This window comes from Anarhichas minor, unplaced genomic scaffold, assembly GCF_050575085.1.
Source record: "Anarhichas minor isolate MPS153535 unplaced genomic scaffold, ASM5057508v1 ptg000051l, whole genome shotgun sequence".
Classification (NCBI taxonomy): domain Eukaryota; kingdom Metazoa; phylum Chordata; class Actinopteri; order Perciformes; family Anarhichadidae; genus Anarhichas; species Anarhichas minor.
This window is the reverse complement of record NW_027466497.1, coordinates 6,039,834-6,058,391: the sequence shown is the minus strand read 5'-3', so window position 1 is coordinate 6,058,391 and position 18,558 is coordinate 6,039,834. Positions and strand designations below refer to the sequence as shown.

At 44.5% G+C, this 18,558-nt stretch overlaps 2 protein-coding genes and 1 pseudogene across 6 annotated transcripts; 1 reads left to right on the top strand and 2 right to left on the bottom strand.

Moving 5' to 3' along the window:
- Positions 1–1,228: 1,228 nt before the first annotated feature.
- Positions 1,229–2,234, bottom strand: LOC142931355 (gap junction beta-3 protein-like). The gene has a single exon (XM_076075246.1). The coding sequence runs from the start codon at positions 1,949–1,951 to the stop codon at positions 1,229–1,231; it is 723 nt and encodes a 240-aa protein (XP_075931361.1). The 5' UTR covers positions 1,952–2,234.
- Positions 2,235–3,900: 1,666 nt separating this feature from the next.
- Positions 3,901–5,146, bottom strand: LOC142972131 (gap junction beta-4 protein-like; annotated as a pseudogene).
- A 1,494-nt stretch (positions 5,147–6,640) lies between these two features.
- On the top strand, positions 6,641–18,558 carry LOC142931396 (homeobox-containing protein 1). 5 transcript variants are annotated; one of them, XM_076075295.1, is made up of 11 exons: positions 6,642–7,246; positions 8,277–8,391; positions 9,524–9,956; positions 10,223–10,308; positions 11,283–11,393; positions 12,634–12,822; positions 13,403–13,559; positions 15,305–15,387; positions 16,247–16,342; positions 16,482–16,597; positions 16,753–18,558. In XM_076075295.1, exons 2-11 carry the CDS (start codon positions 8,307–8,309, stop codon positions 16,897–16,899), a joined length of 1,503 nt encoding a protein of 500 aa, XP_075931410.1. In that variant the 5' UTR covers positions 6,642–7,246; positions 8,277–8,306; the 3' UTR covers positions 16,900–18,558. The 5 variants fall into 5 exon arrangements, with proteins under 5 accessions (XP_075931412.1, XP_075931410.1, XP_075931411.1 ...); XM_076075293.1 differs by having other exon boundaries at positions 6,874–7,246; positions 16,479–16,597; XM_076075297.1 differs by lacking the exon at positions 12,634–12,822 and having other exon boundaries at positions 6,641–7,246.

Below are 18,558 nucleotides of genomic sequence, written 5' to 3'. Positions count from 1 at the left end.
CTCTCACTCAGCGGGACAGACAGAAAGTAAAGTGACAACTTCTCACGTTTTTCAAAATAAGATCCCATCATATTTTAGAATGTCTCAACGTATACGTTTGTTTTGAAGTGCTTTAAAAGACCAGTTATTTAATTACCTCGAGCAATTACGTGCAGTAGTCTCGATGACAGCCAGAGAAACTTCCAGAAAGAGCAAATAGTCCAATTGGTTCAACGAATAAAGAAAATAACCGAAATTCTGATTATGTTCGATTAATAATCTGCAGTAAATTAATATTTGTAATACTTTTTTTAATTCCCCAAAATGCTCTGTCCACTTAGTTGTTGTTTTTCTCTGAGAAAACATTTAATGCTTTTATTTTGAAACCAACGTTGCTATTTGCCCGTTGCCTGTAGAATGTCTGCAACCTTTACACAGGTGAACGTGCACCTGTTAGCGCCTGGCTGCCTTCTGTGTTTGAAAAACAAATACAGTCATCTGCCTGTATTCATAAATGTTATGTTTATGTTTATTTTTCCCGTTATGGACATTAACCTCTTCTACTAGTTACAGTGTCAACACCTGAATCAAAGCCTGGAAAAAAAACATGAGACACCTGATTACCAGATAAAAGAGCAGCATATACTATATAAATTAGGAATGTTGTAAGTATGTATAGTTGCCTCAGCAGTACACACATAATGCACAACAGTTGAACTCTGGGAGGGATCATTGCCAAGTTTTCTGGAGACTTTCACATCCGTCACATGAAGTAGTGTAGTGTAGTGAGCCTGTAGTGCCACCAGGTGGAGAAATGGCGCCATTAAAGGAGGAGAAGGCAGATCTTATCCATGCTGTGGTTTTTATTATGTAGTTGAAAATATTTTCAGTGCTTGGACAATACATATATATATATATATATATATATATATATATTTAGGGAATACAAGTAACAAATAATGTCAGTTTTGGTTATTGTCGTGGAGACATTTATGAGCAATCTTTAGATCAATGACTTCAAATCATTCAGCTTTTTTTTGCTACTGAAATCATTATTATACTTACACTTACACTACAATTTTTCTTTTAAATATCATTACAGAGCATAGGACTGTTTCTTACAATGTTTCTTACAACATGATATTTATATAGAAATTATACATAAAATTACTTTTTAAATGAAAATACCCTCAAAGGGAAAAATGATTGTAAGTCAATTAAAGGCATAACAACAAGCATCGATTGCCTATTATGACGCGAGAGAGGACTTGCAGTCCAGGTTCGGGTGGACCCTCCTCGATGGGGTCTGGACGCTGCCTCTGTGTTTGAGGGTCACCATCCGGAAAGCAATCAGGTAGAAGATCTCACAGATGTTGAGCACCACGCACACGACGGACGCCCCCACCATGAAGTAGGTGAAAACGGTCTTCTCGGTGGGCCGGGATATGTAGCAGTCCACCAGGTTAGGACAGGGCTTGACGTCGCACTGCACCTTCCTGGGTAGCTTGAAGCTGTGGTAGACGTAGTGCAGCAAGTAGAGGAAAGTGATCTCGAAGGTGGTCTTGATGAAGAGGCTCGACAGGTAAGTCCACCACAGACCGCCGTGCTTTTGGCCCGGGTTGTCGTACAGCCGGGTGTCCGCGCCGTGCTTGGCCCGGTACTTGCGCTCCCGCTCCTCCCGGTAGGCCACGTGCAGCACCACCATTAAGGACGGGCAGGTGACGAAGATGAGCTGCAGCGCCCAGAGGCGGATGTGGGAGATGGGGAAGAAGTAGTCGTAGCAGATGTTGGTGCACCCCGGCTGGCGGGTGTTGCAGTCGAAGTGTCCCTGGTCGTCGCTCCAGACCCGCTCGGCAGCCACCACGAAGACCAACACCCGGAAGACGAAGACCACCGATAGCCAGATGCGTCCAAAGGCAGTGGAGTACTTGTTGACTCCGCTAAGAAGACCCTGGAGGAATTTCCAATCCATGAGTTCAGCTTTGATCGGCTTCTTTTGAGACTCTTTAGAAAGATTTTAAAAACTGGAGCGCTAGAACACAATGAAGAGACAATGACAGAGTTAGGCAGTTACTCAGAGAAACACAAGGTTTTAAATGGGAAATTTACCCCAAAATCTAAAATACATGTTGCCGAGTGTTGGAGATATCGGCCGTAGAGACGTCTGCATTCTCTCAACTATAACGGAACAACATGGCACTCAGCTTGTTAAGCTCAAAGATCCCAAAAAATAAAAAAAAACTGAAAAAAACAGAAATCGGGACCCGGTTATTCAAGATAATCCACAGACCTTTTTGTGAACAGTTTTCATGTATATAGTTCCAACATGAAACTGCTCACAAAAAGGTCTGTGGATTATCTTGAGTAACCGGGTTATGGATCCTGGAAAGAGACATCGCTGAGGAGTTTTTTAAACGTTTTTCTTTTTGGAACTTTGAACACCGCAAGCCGAGTCTACAGCCAACATCTCCCAAACTAGGCAACTCTCAAAACAATCTAGATCGATAGATAGCACTACAGGTAAGAGGGTAAATGTGTATTTTTGAATGTCCCTTTAAAATCAGCTTTGATTTAGCTAAATATTCTATAATCCCTTCCAAATAATTCACTGCGTACTTAACGCAGTACTTCTCTTTTCCTATTAAACCAGTTCTTTGGCAGCTATAGAACCTCAATCCCCCTCTCCTAAATATGACTCTTGAATACTTAAATTGCTCAGTTTACCTTAAGAAAACCACTCAGTCCATCGTGTTCAGATGAGGAATTCTCTGGACAGGCAACCTCTCTCCGACAGCGGGTATCGCGTATTAACTGTCCACAAGAAACCACTGTTGGACATTATCAGGAGGTGTGGCCACTTCTTTGGCATCCACCCAAAATGTACCTTTAAACCTCCAGCTACTTCCTGTCAGCATTCATTTATCTTCCACTTGTTAAAGTCACCTTTACTGTGACAGTTGTATTGTACAGCAAAACACACATCAGGGGTTCCACCGAACGAGGAATTTGTTTGCAGATGAATACAGGTGATCAGGAACATCAGTTAGGCCTTACTGGAGACACATGTAGGTGTGGCTGTCTGCTCCGATCACCACGTTTCTCAAGAGGTGACTTTGTATCAGCTCCATTAGGCGGCCGCGATGCGGCGATATGCCCCTTTGTATCCTTAAATCTGGATTTAAACAGGGTCACCACCTAGCATTTGTTTGTGCAAGCACTCCGGAACCATTTGCACTCAAATACACCCGAGATACGGAGCCCCACTATCGCAAAATCAGATACAACAGCGTTTTGCTCGTTCTTTTTCTCAGGTGAGATTGGTACACTCAGTCTTAATCTACTCTCGGCCTGCTGGTCTGAAGGATTGCAGGATGTGGTCGATTGTCAATAATGTTTCTCCCATCAGTAACCGAGCGTTGATCGTTTTGTGCCCATTTGGAAACGTCACGATGTGTGTTTTCCTCTGATTATTTTTGGACATGTTGTACTCCACCATCTACATCTCTATTGGTTCATCTAACTCTGCACTGCTGCACCCTGCATGCTTTAAAGAGCCGAACACACAGTTGACAAAGCTCTCGCTCTAAAAAATGACCTCAACAATATTCAGCTAATCAGTCTAAAGGTAAGATTTCTGTGCAGGAATAAAAGAGGAACATGTGGCAAAGCAAAATTTCACAAGATGGTTGTTTATTTGACAAAATATCATCTTTATTTTCTGGTTGAAGTGAGTCCGTTTGTGTTAAAGTACACACACGGCAGCTCTCACGTCTCAGAACAAGTTAAGCAGTTTTACAGATAACAAAATAATCTCAAGTAACAAATATATTCTTATAAATAGTCAAATTACAGTAAATCCCCTTTAATTTATCAGTTATTTTAGATCAGAAGCCTTTAAAAAGCCAACCGCATTATGGGACAAACACATTACACCATTTTGATGAAGAAAAGAAGAAACAGAAAATAGGATATGACCTTTATAAAAACATTTTCTTCAAAACCACGGACATTTTGCTGATAAATGTGGCCAACAGTACAAAAGCTACCAAACATAGTTCTATATTCCCCCAACATGTCTCTCAGGAGACTGCTATGCTGTACGCTGGGGCTGAGCTCTCGTTGTCCACCGTCTTCTCCGGGAGCGGCTCCTTGAACGCAGAGTTCTCCTTCCCGGTCAGAGGAGTTCTGACCATCATGAAGGAGTTCTCCCTCACCGAGCGACGTTCTCCTCGGCAGCACTCCCAGAACCTCTTCCCGCACAGGTAGAAGATCTCGATAAGCGTGAGGAGGATGCACACGAAGCTGGTCACCACCATGAAGATGGTGAATATTTTCTTCTCCGTGGGCCTAGAGGAACACAATGGTCACATAGTGTAAGATTAACATTTCCAGTTCAGCCATTGAGACTCCAAGATCTGTAACTATGAACCTCGGAGGTAAACTTACCGGGCGATGTAGCAGTCCACCACATTGGGACACGGCTCCTCGTTGCATTTCACCAGCGGCGGGAAGAATGTGGCCTCGTAGATGTAGAACAGCAGAAAGACAAACACGCCGTCCACCAATATCTTAAACAGCAGGCTGAAGAAGTAGGTCCACCACAGGCCCCCTCGCTTCTTCCCCGTGTGGTCATACAGAGGGACGCAGTCCTCCCCGTGCTTCAGCCGGTGCTTGCGCTCGCGCTCCTCTCGGTAGGAGACGTGGAGCGTCACAAGGAGGGACGGGCAGGTGACAAAGATCAGCTGCAGGGCCCAGAGGCGCGTGTAGGAGATGGGGTAGTAGTGGTCGTAGCAGACGTTGTGACAACCGGGCTGCCGGGTGTTGCAGTCGAAGTCCTTCTGCTCGTCACCCCAGACCTTCTCGCAGGCCACCAGGAAGACCATGAGCCGGAAGATGAAGACGATGGCGAGCCAGATGCGGCCGAACGCCGTGGAGTATTTGTTCACCCCGCTGAGGAGGCCCTCGAGGAAGGCCCAGTTCATGGTGTTGTTTCAGATGTTCTTTTGGACCACCTTGAAGAAGAAAAAGGAGGCACCAGAATGCGGCAGAAGGCTCTCACACAAACTGAACTCAGACTTGCACGAAGGCTCTTTAATAGAGCACCTATTACTGCTGCCTTCTTGGCACAGGTCGAAGGGGAGGGAGGAATATCGAGGAGAGCAAACATGGACTCATTCCTCAGCTGGAGTCACTGGTGGAGCTGGTTGATAGCAAACACCTTGTTTAACAAGAGAGAGAGAGAGAGAGAGAGAGAGAGAGAGAGAGAGAGAGAGAGGCAGGGAGATTGCTGGATACTTTAATTCACACAATGAGGTTGCTGTTCAGGGTGCTGCAAGTTAAATATTAAAGAGATAGTTTGACATTTTGGGAAATACCATTATTCACTTTTCTTGTTGAGATTTCGATTAAAGATCAATACCTCGCTCACATCTTAAATATAAGCTACAGCCATGAGCTGACCAGACTCTCTACAAAGTTGGAAAAAATGAATCCGCCCACCAGCACCTCTCACCGGTGGGCAGATTTAATTGTTTATAGCAGATAATTGATTAATTGACAATTGATTTTTTCTCTCCTTTCAATCATGAACATTTAAAAAGAACAACGATGTCAAAGCATCATAATAAAAAATAACACAATATTATGAATATTAACACATCATTAACATTACATTACAATTGTTATATAATATACAGTATGACAATTACATCATAGAATTATATGTTAATCGTCAGAGGTGTATGAAAGCACAATTGTGTGGCTGTTGGAATCTTAAAGGCACGTGTTTGTCATGTTGGAGGCACGCAGATGACCTTTAGAGGTACGAACGAGACGGTTACTACCGGGGACAAGCTCCTCTACTCTAAAAGATATAAAGGTAGCGTCTGGTTCTGGGAGTGCATCCACTTGGTCCCTTCAGCTTCAGCACACGTAGAGTTATTCAGCTGGTGTTGCACTACATTAGCAAATGCACATATTTAAACTAAGAAGGGGTTTGATAGACGATGGAATTAAACAGTATCTACACTGTAAAGAGAAACCATCATAGTGTTACAGTAGTACAAACAACGCTTCAGCACGAGTCAGTAGCTATACTTATAATGGCCTATGATCATAATTGCTGTTTTTGACTGTACATTTGACTTCATCGGTGATGATGTGGCACAACATGCCAATGTTATAAACAAAAGGGATCAATAACAAAACACATCCACTGCGTTTTATTGTAAATCAGACGATTATGAGGAGTTCCTGGGCAATCCCGCAGCATTTCATCTGGTGAAAAACCCTCAGCAGTGGGATTAAAAGTATGCTATTGATTTAAAAGATGCTATTATCATTATTATTTTAATCAGCATTATTGCCGACATCGATTTTCATATAACTTCTTCAATAAATGCTTGCAAATGAGCTTATATCTGCAGACAAACGCACTTATGTGCTTGGTTGTTGCTGCGTCGAGGCAGACAGATTTAAAAATATACATTTTAATACCTGAACAAGTAAAAAAAATAAACTACTTATATTGTGAAAATGTTTTTATTTTTAAATTAAAAATATTTGCTCGGGTTTATGAATAAACCAGGTATGTGAATAAACATGACCAAATAAAAGGATAAACTACTTAAATTATGAAAATAGAGTGCCACTAATGCTTAATTAACTAGATATGGGCTATTATGTAGCCTATGACATTATTAATACATTTTTTTTATTTTAGATATTCATTTCCAAATCTTTTTTTTACTTTCATTTTAGGCACATTGTTATAGAAGCCAATTTCCGCAAGCAAAAAAAAAAATCACTACAAAAATTAAATAATTTCATTATTCTTTTTTTTTAAGTTTACAAAAAAATACAATACATTTTTTTTTACTTGATTTAATTTTGTAAATTTAAAAAAATAACTTTATATATATATATATATTTTTTTTTTTTGCGACGTAAATGGGCTTCAATACATTGCTGTTATTGGTTAGCTACGTAATTTTAGTAAGTACAGTATAACCGGAAGTCATAATTGTAATTTTTGCTAGCTTGACAGTGGTCATAAACTGAGACAGACTCCTCACATTTGCATAGCCCAAAGACAAAATGACCCCGCACCGGTCACCCTCTGCGCGTTAATTCACTGTCACCTCCGGACCCAGGACTTATATTTCTTTGGAGAGGGTTTAGGGGGAAACCCGCCACTTTCCCTTCAGTTTGCATCATCTCCGCTCTCCGTCCAGCCCCGGCTGCTGCTGTCTCTCCACAGCAACGGGAGGTAAGAGAGAGCTGCTCCGCTGCGGTGGGACGATCCGCCGCTAGCTGTCGGCTAACTTAGCTTAGCTAAGCGAGCTAAGTCAGTTAGCATCTGGCTGTGTCCCAGCCAGCGAGCTAAGTCAGTTAGCATCTGGCTGTGTCCCAGCCAGCGAGCTAAGTCAGTTAGCATCTGGCTGTGTCCCAGACAGTCGAACCTACCGAACCAGATGTTTGCTTGCCAGCCACATTTAACTGTAAATGTTTCGCACATAGCCGCCCATCTTATGTACTGTCGATGTAACTTCAAAAGTGGAAGTTTTAGATAAGTTGTTAGCCAAGATAAAACAGACTAAAGTGTAAATTTAGTCAAAATCCGTAGTAATGTTTTATATGGCCTTCAAAATAAAAGCGCAACTGTACACTGATTTTTCATAAAAACAAAGCTACACAAGCGAATCTACTTAGTTGCATCCTGTCATAGAGTTACATTAGAAGTGTTGTGTTTCTCCAAATATTTCACGTACAACTCTTGCCAAGCTTTGCATTAGAACCGAAACAGCGAGCTTTATTAATTGTTTATAATGTAAAGTATATAACTATAAAGTTTAACTTTCAAACAAATGTACCCTTATCACCTAGGTAAGTTACTGTAGGGTGGTGGCTTTTTCTGCTGGCTCACTTATTGTAAATAAAATATGTATTTATTTTGGTTTAAGTCAGGTACTTGTTATTAAAGAGACGTTGGAACGATCAAAAACGGGAGTTTGTACTGTTGCTCTTATTCTGAAGGTTACATTGCATTACTTCCGCTGTCTATACGTCACGCACTTGCTAACTTGACACAACAAGGCAGCGAGCAGCTATCGATGTGAGAGGCTGGTGCTCAGGGGGGAACCAACCGGAGTTTGACGGCGTTAGCTTAGCCAGCTATAGCCTGCTAGCGGAGTCATCTGCCTGTTGTCGGGTTTTTGCCAACATGCTAACAATGCTAACAGGGGCCGCTTAACAACCGCAACACACTGCAGCAAGTCTCCTCTGTCCCGACTCTGCAGAGGTCCAGCCGAGCTGAGCTCCGCGGAGCCATGCGACAGTGGTGCGTCCCCGCCGCGACCCCTCGCACCGAACCACTCCCGGGGCTCCTGTCTGTGTCACCTCCTCCACCGGGAGGTAAGATAACCGGTTTAACTTTAACTTTTTTTTTTTTAAAGCGAGAGCCAGCTCGCTGCTTTAGTTCTGCATCTTTGTTGGTTTTGCACATAAATAACCCACAATATTACCAGTGTGTGCAGACATACTGTAGCTCTGATAGGTGCTGGTCTGTAAACACTCCACATTTCAAACCTAATTCTCTGTATCTGACAAGTTAACTTTGTTAACTTTGTCCTAAAACTATTGGATTTGACACATTTTAGAAAATGAATCTTTCTGGTGAATTCGGCATACATCCCATTTAACAATAGCAACTTTTTTAAAGGTAGTTCTGTTTGTTTGAGCCGTGTGTTTAGGTGTAAACTATTGATGGACAAGGTCACTAAATCACACCTATGCAGAGTAAGTCCATCAGATGGGTATAAAGTTATGTTGTCCCAGATGTCTGAATGAGTTTACTGTGATCTTCACACAGCAGCAGCAGCAGTCTTTATAATTGATGGAGAAGGCTTCAGACCCTGCACATGACAGGCATGTACAGGACATGAAGGGATGGATGGATGTGACGGGACCTGATGTTAGGTTATGTATGCCAGGGTGATCCTACTTTAATTCCACCCTGGACAAATGGAGCAAGGTTAGCCCCAAGTGTCTGTGCCAAGTGTTTGAAAGGGTGCCAACATTTCCAATGACCCAAGAGCATCCTCAGAGGAGAATGCAGTCTTCACTTTTACTCAAAGTTCTTTGGTATTAGCGTAACTCAAATCATTTAATTTGATTATCATTTAAAGCGTTGTAGTCGAGATAAATAAACTCCCAACAAAGGAAGCGTCGTGTTTGGATTCAGCTTTAAATGTCTTTAAATGTTTTTCATCTATTAATAATCCTTTTCATCTTTTATCAGTATGTCTGCAGGTTCCGAAATCGTTTGCGACATTTTATCTAAATTTAAGACCCATCAAAGGTGGAGATAAATATAGAGGTATATGTCTTGGTAACACTTTGTGCTGTTTATCTGGTGAGAAATCACCCGAAGCTACAGACTTTTGGGGTATTAATAGGGCTTAAGTTGGTTCGTATTCACCTACAAAATTGGTCTTGTTTCCTTCAAAATGCCAGCCTAAAATTATTATTCTTATGATGTCTGCAGATGCCAGGATGGAGTGCTGTGAGGCGGAGCCGCGCTACACCATCGAGCAGATCGACCTCCTGCAGCGCCTGCGTCTGTCCGGCATGACCAAACCTCAGATCATCCACGCTTTGGAGTCCCTGGAGAGGCTGGACCCGGACCACCGCCCGTCCCACTGTGACTCTCAACCCGCCCCGTCCAACAACAACACCCCCGCCGCGGCCACCCCGGCCCCCCCCTCCTCCTCCTCGTCCTCGTCCTCCTCGCTCTCCCTAGCCTCCGCCACCACGCAGACCTCCGGCCTGGACGGCGCCGCGCTGTCCCCCAGCAACAGCTACGAGGCCTCGCCTCCGCCCCTCTACCCTCCCAGCGTGGCCGTTCAGCGGTCGTTCAGCTACGACATGATGGGAGAGGAGGAGTGGGACCTGGAGGAGAAGGTGGAGGAGTACATGAGGTGAGGAACGGTGGTGGAGCTCACGGTTATCGGAGAGAATGGTCGAGACAAAGAGAGACTATTATAACGCCAGATAATGACAGCTACCCTCCCCTGAGGCGCAGGCTTATTCTCCAGAATTTTAGTGGAGTTAATTCAGGTCAGGTCTTTAGGGACGGCTGGGAGAAGAGAAGCATCAGTGAATAAGGTTAGTCAGAGCAAAGGCTGGTGTTTTACCCACCACGTAGTCGTTCTAATGCCGCCACGGCTTGTTGTTGCTTTTGCAGGAGAGACAGCAACCTGGTGAAAGAAGAGATCAAAACGTTCCTCAACAACCGCAGGATCTCTCAGGCAATCGTGGGCCAAGTTACAGGTACTGTGTTTGCTCTGTAAAGCTAGTGGGCAGGTATTCTCTCCCACAGTCTCATGATGGAGTTGAGTGTGATGTCCCGATGAGGATTGATACTTGATTAAATAAGTAGAAAACACTTTTTATCAGGCTTTTTTCTGTGTATTTAATCCACTGAGTTACAATAAGAAACCTAACCGTCTGCTAAGCTAACTGGCTAAGATGAAGGTCACCGTCTGACCAAACATAAACATGAACAGAAAGAGAAGTGTGTGGGACCGACAACACCGTCTCTAGATTCTAGAGGTTCTGGAGTGAGGGTGAGAGATGTGTCATCTGTGCTCTCACTGATGTTAAACAGGAGATGATAAACTCTCCTGCTGAAACCCAGAAACAGAAGATTAATCGTCGGCCATTTTGATAACTTATTTATAGTTTAAGTCTGTCTCGCTATCCAGCTTCTCAAAGTTTCTCTGTTTTATATTATTTAAATGAAAAATAAGTCATATTGGGATCCAAGGAACTGATGAGCATTTTGCTGAAATGTTATGTCTTAAAAGATTAATTAATTAATCAAAATATAACTGACAGATAAAACCAATCGTCAACATCCCTTTGTTATTTAGTTTCTTCCAAAGATAAAACTGAACTTGACATGTTTTTTTGAACCCTTTTTAAAATTACTTATTGAATATAATGCTGAAGGAAGAACAATGCAATAGCTCAGAGCAGGTCGGTAGAAACGAGCTTGTGGCGCCCGCAGCAGGCTCCACCTCGAGGCAGTAAATCGTGAACTACAAGTAGCAGCATGTTCTCAAAGTACTGCACCAAATCACGTGTCCTTAATTAAGGTATTGATATTGGGGAGGCTTTATTAGCTCAACAGGAGCTGGCTCACAGCCGATCCCCACGGTCCAGATGAAATGAATCGATGTCTTTAATGTGTGAAGATGACATGCCTCACCCCCCCCCCCCCACACCCCACACCCCACACGCAGGCATCAGCCAGAGCTACATCTCCCAGTGGCTGCTGCAGCAAGGCCTGGAGATGAGCGACTCCAAGCGCCGCGCCTTCTACCGCTGGTACCTGCTGGAGAGGAACAACCCCGGTGAGTCTCCGGTAGCAGGCCGAGAGTCGGGGGGGGGGGGGGGGGGGGGGGGGGGGGGGGCAGGACCGTGTTTCAGGCACGGTGTGGAGTTTGACTTCTACAGAGCAGGGGAGTGGGATTATAGATCATTAGGATGATGGATGCTCGGTACAGGAGGACTGATGATGAGAAGAAGTGCAGATCAGCGCCTCAAGGTTGAGTGTCGGGTTAATGATGATAGATTAGATAATGAAGGAAGGCTTGAAAAGAAGGATAAGAACTTTTTTTTGTGAATGTGAACTGCTGCTTGCTATCCTGCCTCCCCCCTCCCCCCCCTCCCCCTCCTGCATGGTAAACCCACACACCTCTAATTCCTCACGCTAACTCCATCCCGGCCCTCGAGGTGCTGCGAGGTCGAGGAAGGACACGAGACGAATCTCTACATTTCAGAGGAAAGACGAAGGATAAAGGTAGTTCTGTCACAGGAGAGGCTGATCGATAGGATCAGGCCTTCTGGTTTGGAAGTGAAACCGTAGCGGGGGAACGCGGTTTGTCTGTCCGGGGTAGAGTAACAGCTCGGGTAGGTGTCGACCTCTCCATGTCCTAGGATGCATGGATACTTATATAAAACACACTGGTCTGGTGTTAAACAGATACAACACTGAAGATGCTCGGAGCTTTTATTGGTCTGCGTCAGGCAGACGTTTCAAATCATATCGGACATTTTCATTTTTACATTATGAGTTCTATGAAACAAACAAAGCCGCCGATGGACCTTCTGCCGACCCTGCCGTCTCCCCTCATCCTAATCCTTTATATCCCCCCCCCCCCCCCCAACCCACCCAAGCTTTGCCGTAGCTCCTCTGTAAATCTCAGCCCTGATGCTGGAGGTACTCTGGTGCTGGTTTTCATTCCTACATGCCTAACAAACCGGTTATTAACAGCGATACTAACAATAACTAATTTCCTCGGTGGCCACAATGCTTTGCATCCGATATAGACTCCTATTGACCTGCCCACCGTGAATCTAAAAACAAAGCTCAACAAAGTCAAATTGACTTCTTATCGGCGGATACAGTGTAAAACATGATAAAGCAGCCATTTGTTGTTACATTTATTTCGGCTGGAAGCTGCCAGGCAGGTCCGCAGGAGTGTGTCACGTTACCCAAATAACTCTCAATTTCCAATTAGCTTAAACTGGTGTCCATGACCTAATCCGTGGCTGTGGCCCGCCTGACCGTTGGTTTTGTCCCGACTGAAGGGCTGAGGTGGAGTGAAAGCCAGCACAGCGTGAGTCCCATGCCCAGGACGGTGGCGGGGGCGAGCGGCTGCCTCCCCAACCCCAACACCAACCTCAACCCCAACCCCGTGTGGAGCAGGCAGAGAGAGCTGCTGATGCACTTGCTGCCGTGGTACACTGCTGCCGCCGCCGCCGCCCAGGCCCAGCCAGGTAAACCCCCCCCCCCCCACCCGCCCCCTCCCCCACCCCCGGCCTCAGCAGCTCGCCGCAGGGAGATGCATGCATGCCATTCGCCCTGTAGCTTGGGATGCCTTTCAACAGACTCAAATGGCAGCGATAAACTCCGAGGATTGAACTCCGGATGCTACAAATGAAGCTTCTCCATACTATTAATCCTCTTTGCTCTGCCATAGTAGCAGGCTGTCACACCAGCTATGTGTAAGGTCAAACGTAGCTTAGTGTGAACATAGTGTAGGAATTATAGGCAGCATACAACAGGACATCTGCAGCTCTTAAAAAGCACAGAATTCAGGCTTTGGGAGATAAAAATATATTTATTCTCTTGCTTGCTATAGGCGGTAATGTTAAAAAGTAACTGCACATGTAACGGGAAACGTCCCTCACTCCAACAATGTTTTGAGTGAAACTAACTAGTCACAATGTAGCAGTTCATGTCGCCTTAGCGGCTTTTTTTGTTCAGCTGGTGCGACAGGAAGCTGGAGTCTAAACACCGTCTCTGTTTCCATAAACGCTCGACGGTTACATCGCTGCCTGCGCTCTCTTCTTTCAGGGGCCACCCTGTCGATGCGGTCCCTGGTGAAGGAGGAGCCCGATTGGAGGACGGGGATCATGGCCGGCGACAGAGCCGGGATGGTGGGCGGGCCTCTGAGGCTGCGCAGAGGAAGCAGGTTCACCTGGAGGAAGGAGTGCCAATCAATCATGGAGAGGTGATCAAGTCCTTTCTTAACTGCGTACTTTGATTACATACTGCAGCTGCCTTTACAAAGTATGCACTGCTGCGTGCAGTGTGCAGACAATACAGACGTCCTACTTTGTCATAACTTTGACCCTCTCGTTCATACGTCCGATATACGTGATATCTGTCTATGAGTTATCGGTCGATGTGATGCATCTTCCTCTGTGCAAAGGATTGTGGGTCAGAACAGCCAGACAAGCATACTGCAAAATGCAGCAGCACATTCTGTTTGTTGGGACATACTTGATGTTTTTCCGGCATACTAAACAGAAGATGCTTCATTTAAGAAAAAAAGACGGATGAGATAAATACTGACTGAGAGATTGAGATGTGACGTCATGACTTCAGCTCTCTTTTGGATGTATTATATAAAAGGAGGCTGTTACTTAATGAAAAGTGTGACAGTTTCCTAAAAGCCAATGAAACAAATACAAAACAAAGAAAGAAAGGTGGTGTAAACAAAGAAAGGCAGCGAGTCCTCCAAACATTAGTTGAACTAGTGACTGTTTGGTATTTTTGCTTCAACAGTTAATCAGTTATCAAAACAGATTAATTTTCTGTTGATCACACTTAGTGGTTCAGCTCTAAAATGAACAGATTCTTTATTTACATTAATAAAAAGCTGATCAGGAGCACCTGAGGTCTGCAAGAAGCTGCCGTCTCCAGACGAGTACGAACACGTCGGCTCTGGTTCAACCCTCCAGTCATAGTCGTACTCGCATGTGAGAGGAATGCAGCAGTGCTTGAGGTAATATTAGCAACCCGAGTGTGCTGTGTGCCTCACTGTTGTGGCGTTTATTAGCTGTGTTTTGTCTCTTCTCGTGTTATATTTGTCCCAGACTCCTCAGTGAGTAAGAAGGATGCAGAGAAAGAGGAGTCGGCCGTCCTGCCGGCTGCGTGCGATTGATTTTCTCTGTTCCATGCTTGCTGTAAGTATCGGGCGCAGTGTGGGCACTCTCAGTAATAAGACCACACCGGCCCTCGCACTCACCAGCAGGGCCCCCAGGATTACGCAATCCCACTGCAGTGCTGATCCCCGTGAGCTAGTTTACATCCAAGGACGTGTGTGTGTGTGTGTGTGTGTGTGTGTGTGTGTGTGTGTGTGTGTGTGTGTGTGTGTGTGTGTGTGTGTGTGTGTGTGTGTGTGTGTGTGTGTGTGTGTGTGTGAGAGACAGGATAGGGCACCTCAGATGGTGAGAGGAAGAGGAAGGGCTGGAAGAAGAAATTGATCTCTGTGTGTTTTGTAATGCGAGCTAATGATTATTTTTCAGGTTATAAAGAAACTAGACATGAAAAACAAAAATGATTTATTAATTTCTGTTTTCTACCAGAGGATCTGGAGGCCGAGGAAGACTCTCCTGAAGCTCTTCCACTGTGTTAATGTTGTTCTTACCTTCCTGTGGCTCAATACTAAGACGTGACCTTTAACTTCAATAAAACATCAAAAGGGTGTGCAGTATGTGCTGTGTGTTTATGTGTGTATTCATGTTATCAAAGAGCTTTGATAAGACGTGTGTGCTACACAAACCGTGTATTTATTTTCATATATTCTAACGTTTGCAGGGTATTTCTTTTTCTCTCTCTTCTAAAATGACGTTTCATCCTCCTTGATCCTATTTTTTTTTTTTTCAGCCCCGGGACGACGGGACGTCCTACATCTCGAGCCCCGCTGTGATGCAATCTGATTTTAATCCCGTGACTGTTTGTGTCTCACAGCTTCTTCATGGAGAACCAGTACCCAGACGAAGCCAAGCGGGAGGAGATCGCCAACGCCTGTAACTCCGTCATTCAGAAACCAGGCGAGTGTAACGAGCTGCTGCTCTACATCGTCTCTTCAGAAGCATTCTGCATACTCAGTTTAAAAAGTCTATTTTATTCATTATTTAGTCAATTGACAGATAGTTAGTGATAATAAGAATAATTAGTTGCATGTCATCTTTTTAATGTTATTCAGTGTGAAGCCCGTTAAAACTAAATAGTATTTACATTTAAATGTGTCTTTTGTTTAATAGATATAAAGTGTGAATTTGTTCACTCGTAGAGAAAAGACGAGATTTACTGCTGTCAGTTTTTGTGAGTTTGAAGTATTTATACCACATTCTTTGTTTGAGTTTTATTTAAAATGTAACTTTTTATTCAATCAGAAAAAAACCTGTAGAGATTGTATTTCTTTTTTTCAATGACGAGCCGGCCAAGAAGACCAATTGCACGTCGAGTACAAAAACTGCATCAAAATATCCGTTTACAAACTGTAGCACAACTCGTGCGGTCGGATCCGAGTCTCATTCATCCAGTCGTCTGGTCACTAAAACCTGTTTAACAACACTTTGAACTCACACGGACGAGTAGCGAGCCTGAACAAGCGTGAGACTGTTCATGCAGAAGAGTTCTAAATACAAAGGTTTTTAGCAAAAACGTTTGGGATGAATGAGACCTGGATCATGCTGCACGGCTGTGTTTGTGAAAGGATGTTTCGATATAGTTTCGCTGCAGCCCCCGTTTACTTCCATTCATCAAGACTTCCCCCCGTTTTGTAAATTCTTCATCCACCGTGGATGTGTGAGAAGTTTTCCTCAAGAATTCAAGGTGCCACGAGGTGGTTCAGTGATATACAAGAGGTCATTTTGTGGGTGACGTGTTGTGTTTTTCATCGCCCAGGCTGTAAGCTGTCTGAGTTTGAGCGCGTGACGGCGTTGAAGGTGTACAACTGGTTTGCCAACCGTCGGAAGGAGATGAAGAGAAGAGCGAATATCGGTGAGGACCTGATGACCTGTGTGTGTACCTCCAAAAGAAAAGCCTTGTTTTCAGCGTCATGGCATGTAAATGAAGAGTCACAGGAGGAGCCATGTGTGTCTCTCTCACTCCTTACTTCCCTGTCTAACACAACCAGAAGCTGCCATTTTGGAAAGCCATGGAATCGAGGTGCCAAGTCCGAGCTGCCACTCTAATGGTGAAGAGGGAGAGATGCACGAGTTCGCCGACCAGGTGAATCACCGCTTCTCAGAGCAGGTAAGTCTGGGAGTTGTCCGTGTTTTCGTCTTGGAACTGTAACCCTTTGTGTCTGTAGTTCATGAAAGTGAATTAGTTTTCTTTACCTGTTGTGTCTAATCAAGCGATGAGAATCCAGATGTTTCGCTCATACATGCACCCCTGCTCCTCCACAGGAAGACGCCTCTTCCCACAGGATCGTTGACCAACAAGACTCCTCCTCGCTGGCCACCACGGAGGCTGCGGCCCTGCCGAGCCCCACCCCTCAGGTCCCGGATCGCAAGGAGGAGGATTCAAAAAGGGAGACTGTGGATGAAGAGTGACCAAAGCTGGTGGAGTTTGGATCATATTTGAATTTTAATGAGATTAAATAGGAAAAAGCGTCTCCTCCTCCTCCTCCAACCACGTAGAGCCTTTTGGGGGCTATCGCACCCAAGAGTCAAAGGGAGAAGGGTGCTGAAGCTCGCTGAGGTGCCTCTATAGTAAGGAGGCCACTGTATTTATCAACAGTAATCCTGCTTATATTAACGGCAATATACAGTATATATATATATCAATATATAGTGCATTCCAAGATGGTATTAAAAAGCCTAAATTCCTTAGAGGGAGGATTATGTAATGGATACCTCGCCCGTTTTAAGCTAAGCCTTTTCTTCGTTTCTTCGCTACATGCCTTCTGTTAGCCTTTTTAAAAAGAGTGAGTGAGTGTGCTGAGCCTGCAGGTCAGGTGTGTTTGGGTGTGGTGGTGGTGGAGGATCTAGTTTCGGGTGATGTGAACACCTTCGTGAGACTCTAACCTCAATCGGTCGATCCAATCGGTCGGTCAATCAATCAACGAGTGCTGTTGCTACGGAATCCGTAAAAAAAAGCGCCCTGAGGGACAACTGGAATCTCAGGTAATCCCAAAACCGGTGGATAAAGGACGGCGATGAATTGTCTCAACACGTGCTTTACTTTCTTCATCTTCCTTTTCTTTCGTCTTAACTGTGTTTAACCAAAGCAGGACGTGTTATTTATACCTTTTTATATTAGCAATATATCACAGTATCTCGTCTTCTTTGTTATACTGAATGCTGCCGTTTGGTCCTTTTTGTAGTGTATCCTCATTTCAACGTTCACGTCTCAAACCTCAACTCAGCCAGTGAAGCTAGACGAGATACACAAGTCTACTCGCTTTCTTTTATCTTCTTCTTTTTTTTACGTTTGAAAGAACGCTAAAAACAAAATGTGATGGAAAACAATGCGTCAGCCTATGCGCTACAAGCACCTTCTCTCCTGTTGGAATAAGCTAAAGCTTAAGCTCCTGTACGTTTGTATGACTGCAAAGCTGCACTTGGAAGTGGATCTCACTATAATCAGACTGGGCCTAGACCTGTACATAACCCAGAGGATACACACGTCTGTGGGTGCTTTTCCTTTAGATGACCTGATGTAGAAACTGTTCTTTGTCAAACTTGAATAGCTGACTTTAAACTCTGCGTACCTTTGCTCCCCTTGTACTTAGCGGCCCAAGGCCTCGGGAGCTACTCCCTCAACGTTCATGAAATGGACTCCGGACGCCTTCGGGCGCCGCCACGTTACCTCGTAATGCCAAAGCTATGCCAAGGTAGAGATGAGCGAGCAGGAAGTGACGCAGTCACTGACCCACACTACGTAGATGTTTATTAGCTCAGTACAACACTAGCCAACTCTAGCTTACCTCAGAATATCTCCGTGACAGGCCGACTGTCATTAACGTGTCAGCAGCCGCTGTTGTGACTGTTTTAAAAGATGTGCACAGTGTTATGTAGCATTTATGACGTGGGGGGGGGGTCCACCCTGTGTTTATGATGTAAACTCAACCTCAGACAGTTCTCTCGTCCGGCTTTGGACGGGAACCCCAAAGCTGCACGCCGTTTCTGATTATTCCGCTTCTCTCTATCTGCTTTTATCTGACAACCAGGAAAAAAAAAAAAAAGACGATAATAAAATTGTAAACAATG

Bases quoted from the DNA above. Each gene is read 5' to 3' on its own strand.
- LOC142931355 (XM_076075246.1), bottom strand. From the start codon at position 1,951: ATGGATTGGAAATTCCTCCAGGGTCTTCTTAGCGGAGTCAACAAGTAC.
- LOC142931396 (XM_076075293.1), top strand. From the start codon at position 8,307: ATGCGACAGTGGTGCGTCCCCGCCGCGACCCCTCGCACCGAACCACTC. The intron at 10,309-11,282 runs GTACTGTGTTTG...CCCCACACGCAG, and splicing joins AATCGTGGGCCAAGTTACAG to GCATCAGCCAGAGCTACATC. The intron at 11,394-12,633 runs GTGAGTCTCCGG...TCCCGACTGAAG, and splicing joins GCTGGAGAGGAACAACCCCG to GGCTGAGGTGGAGTGAAAGC.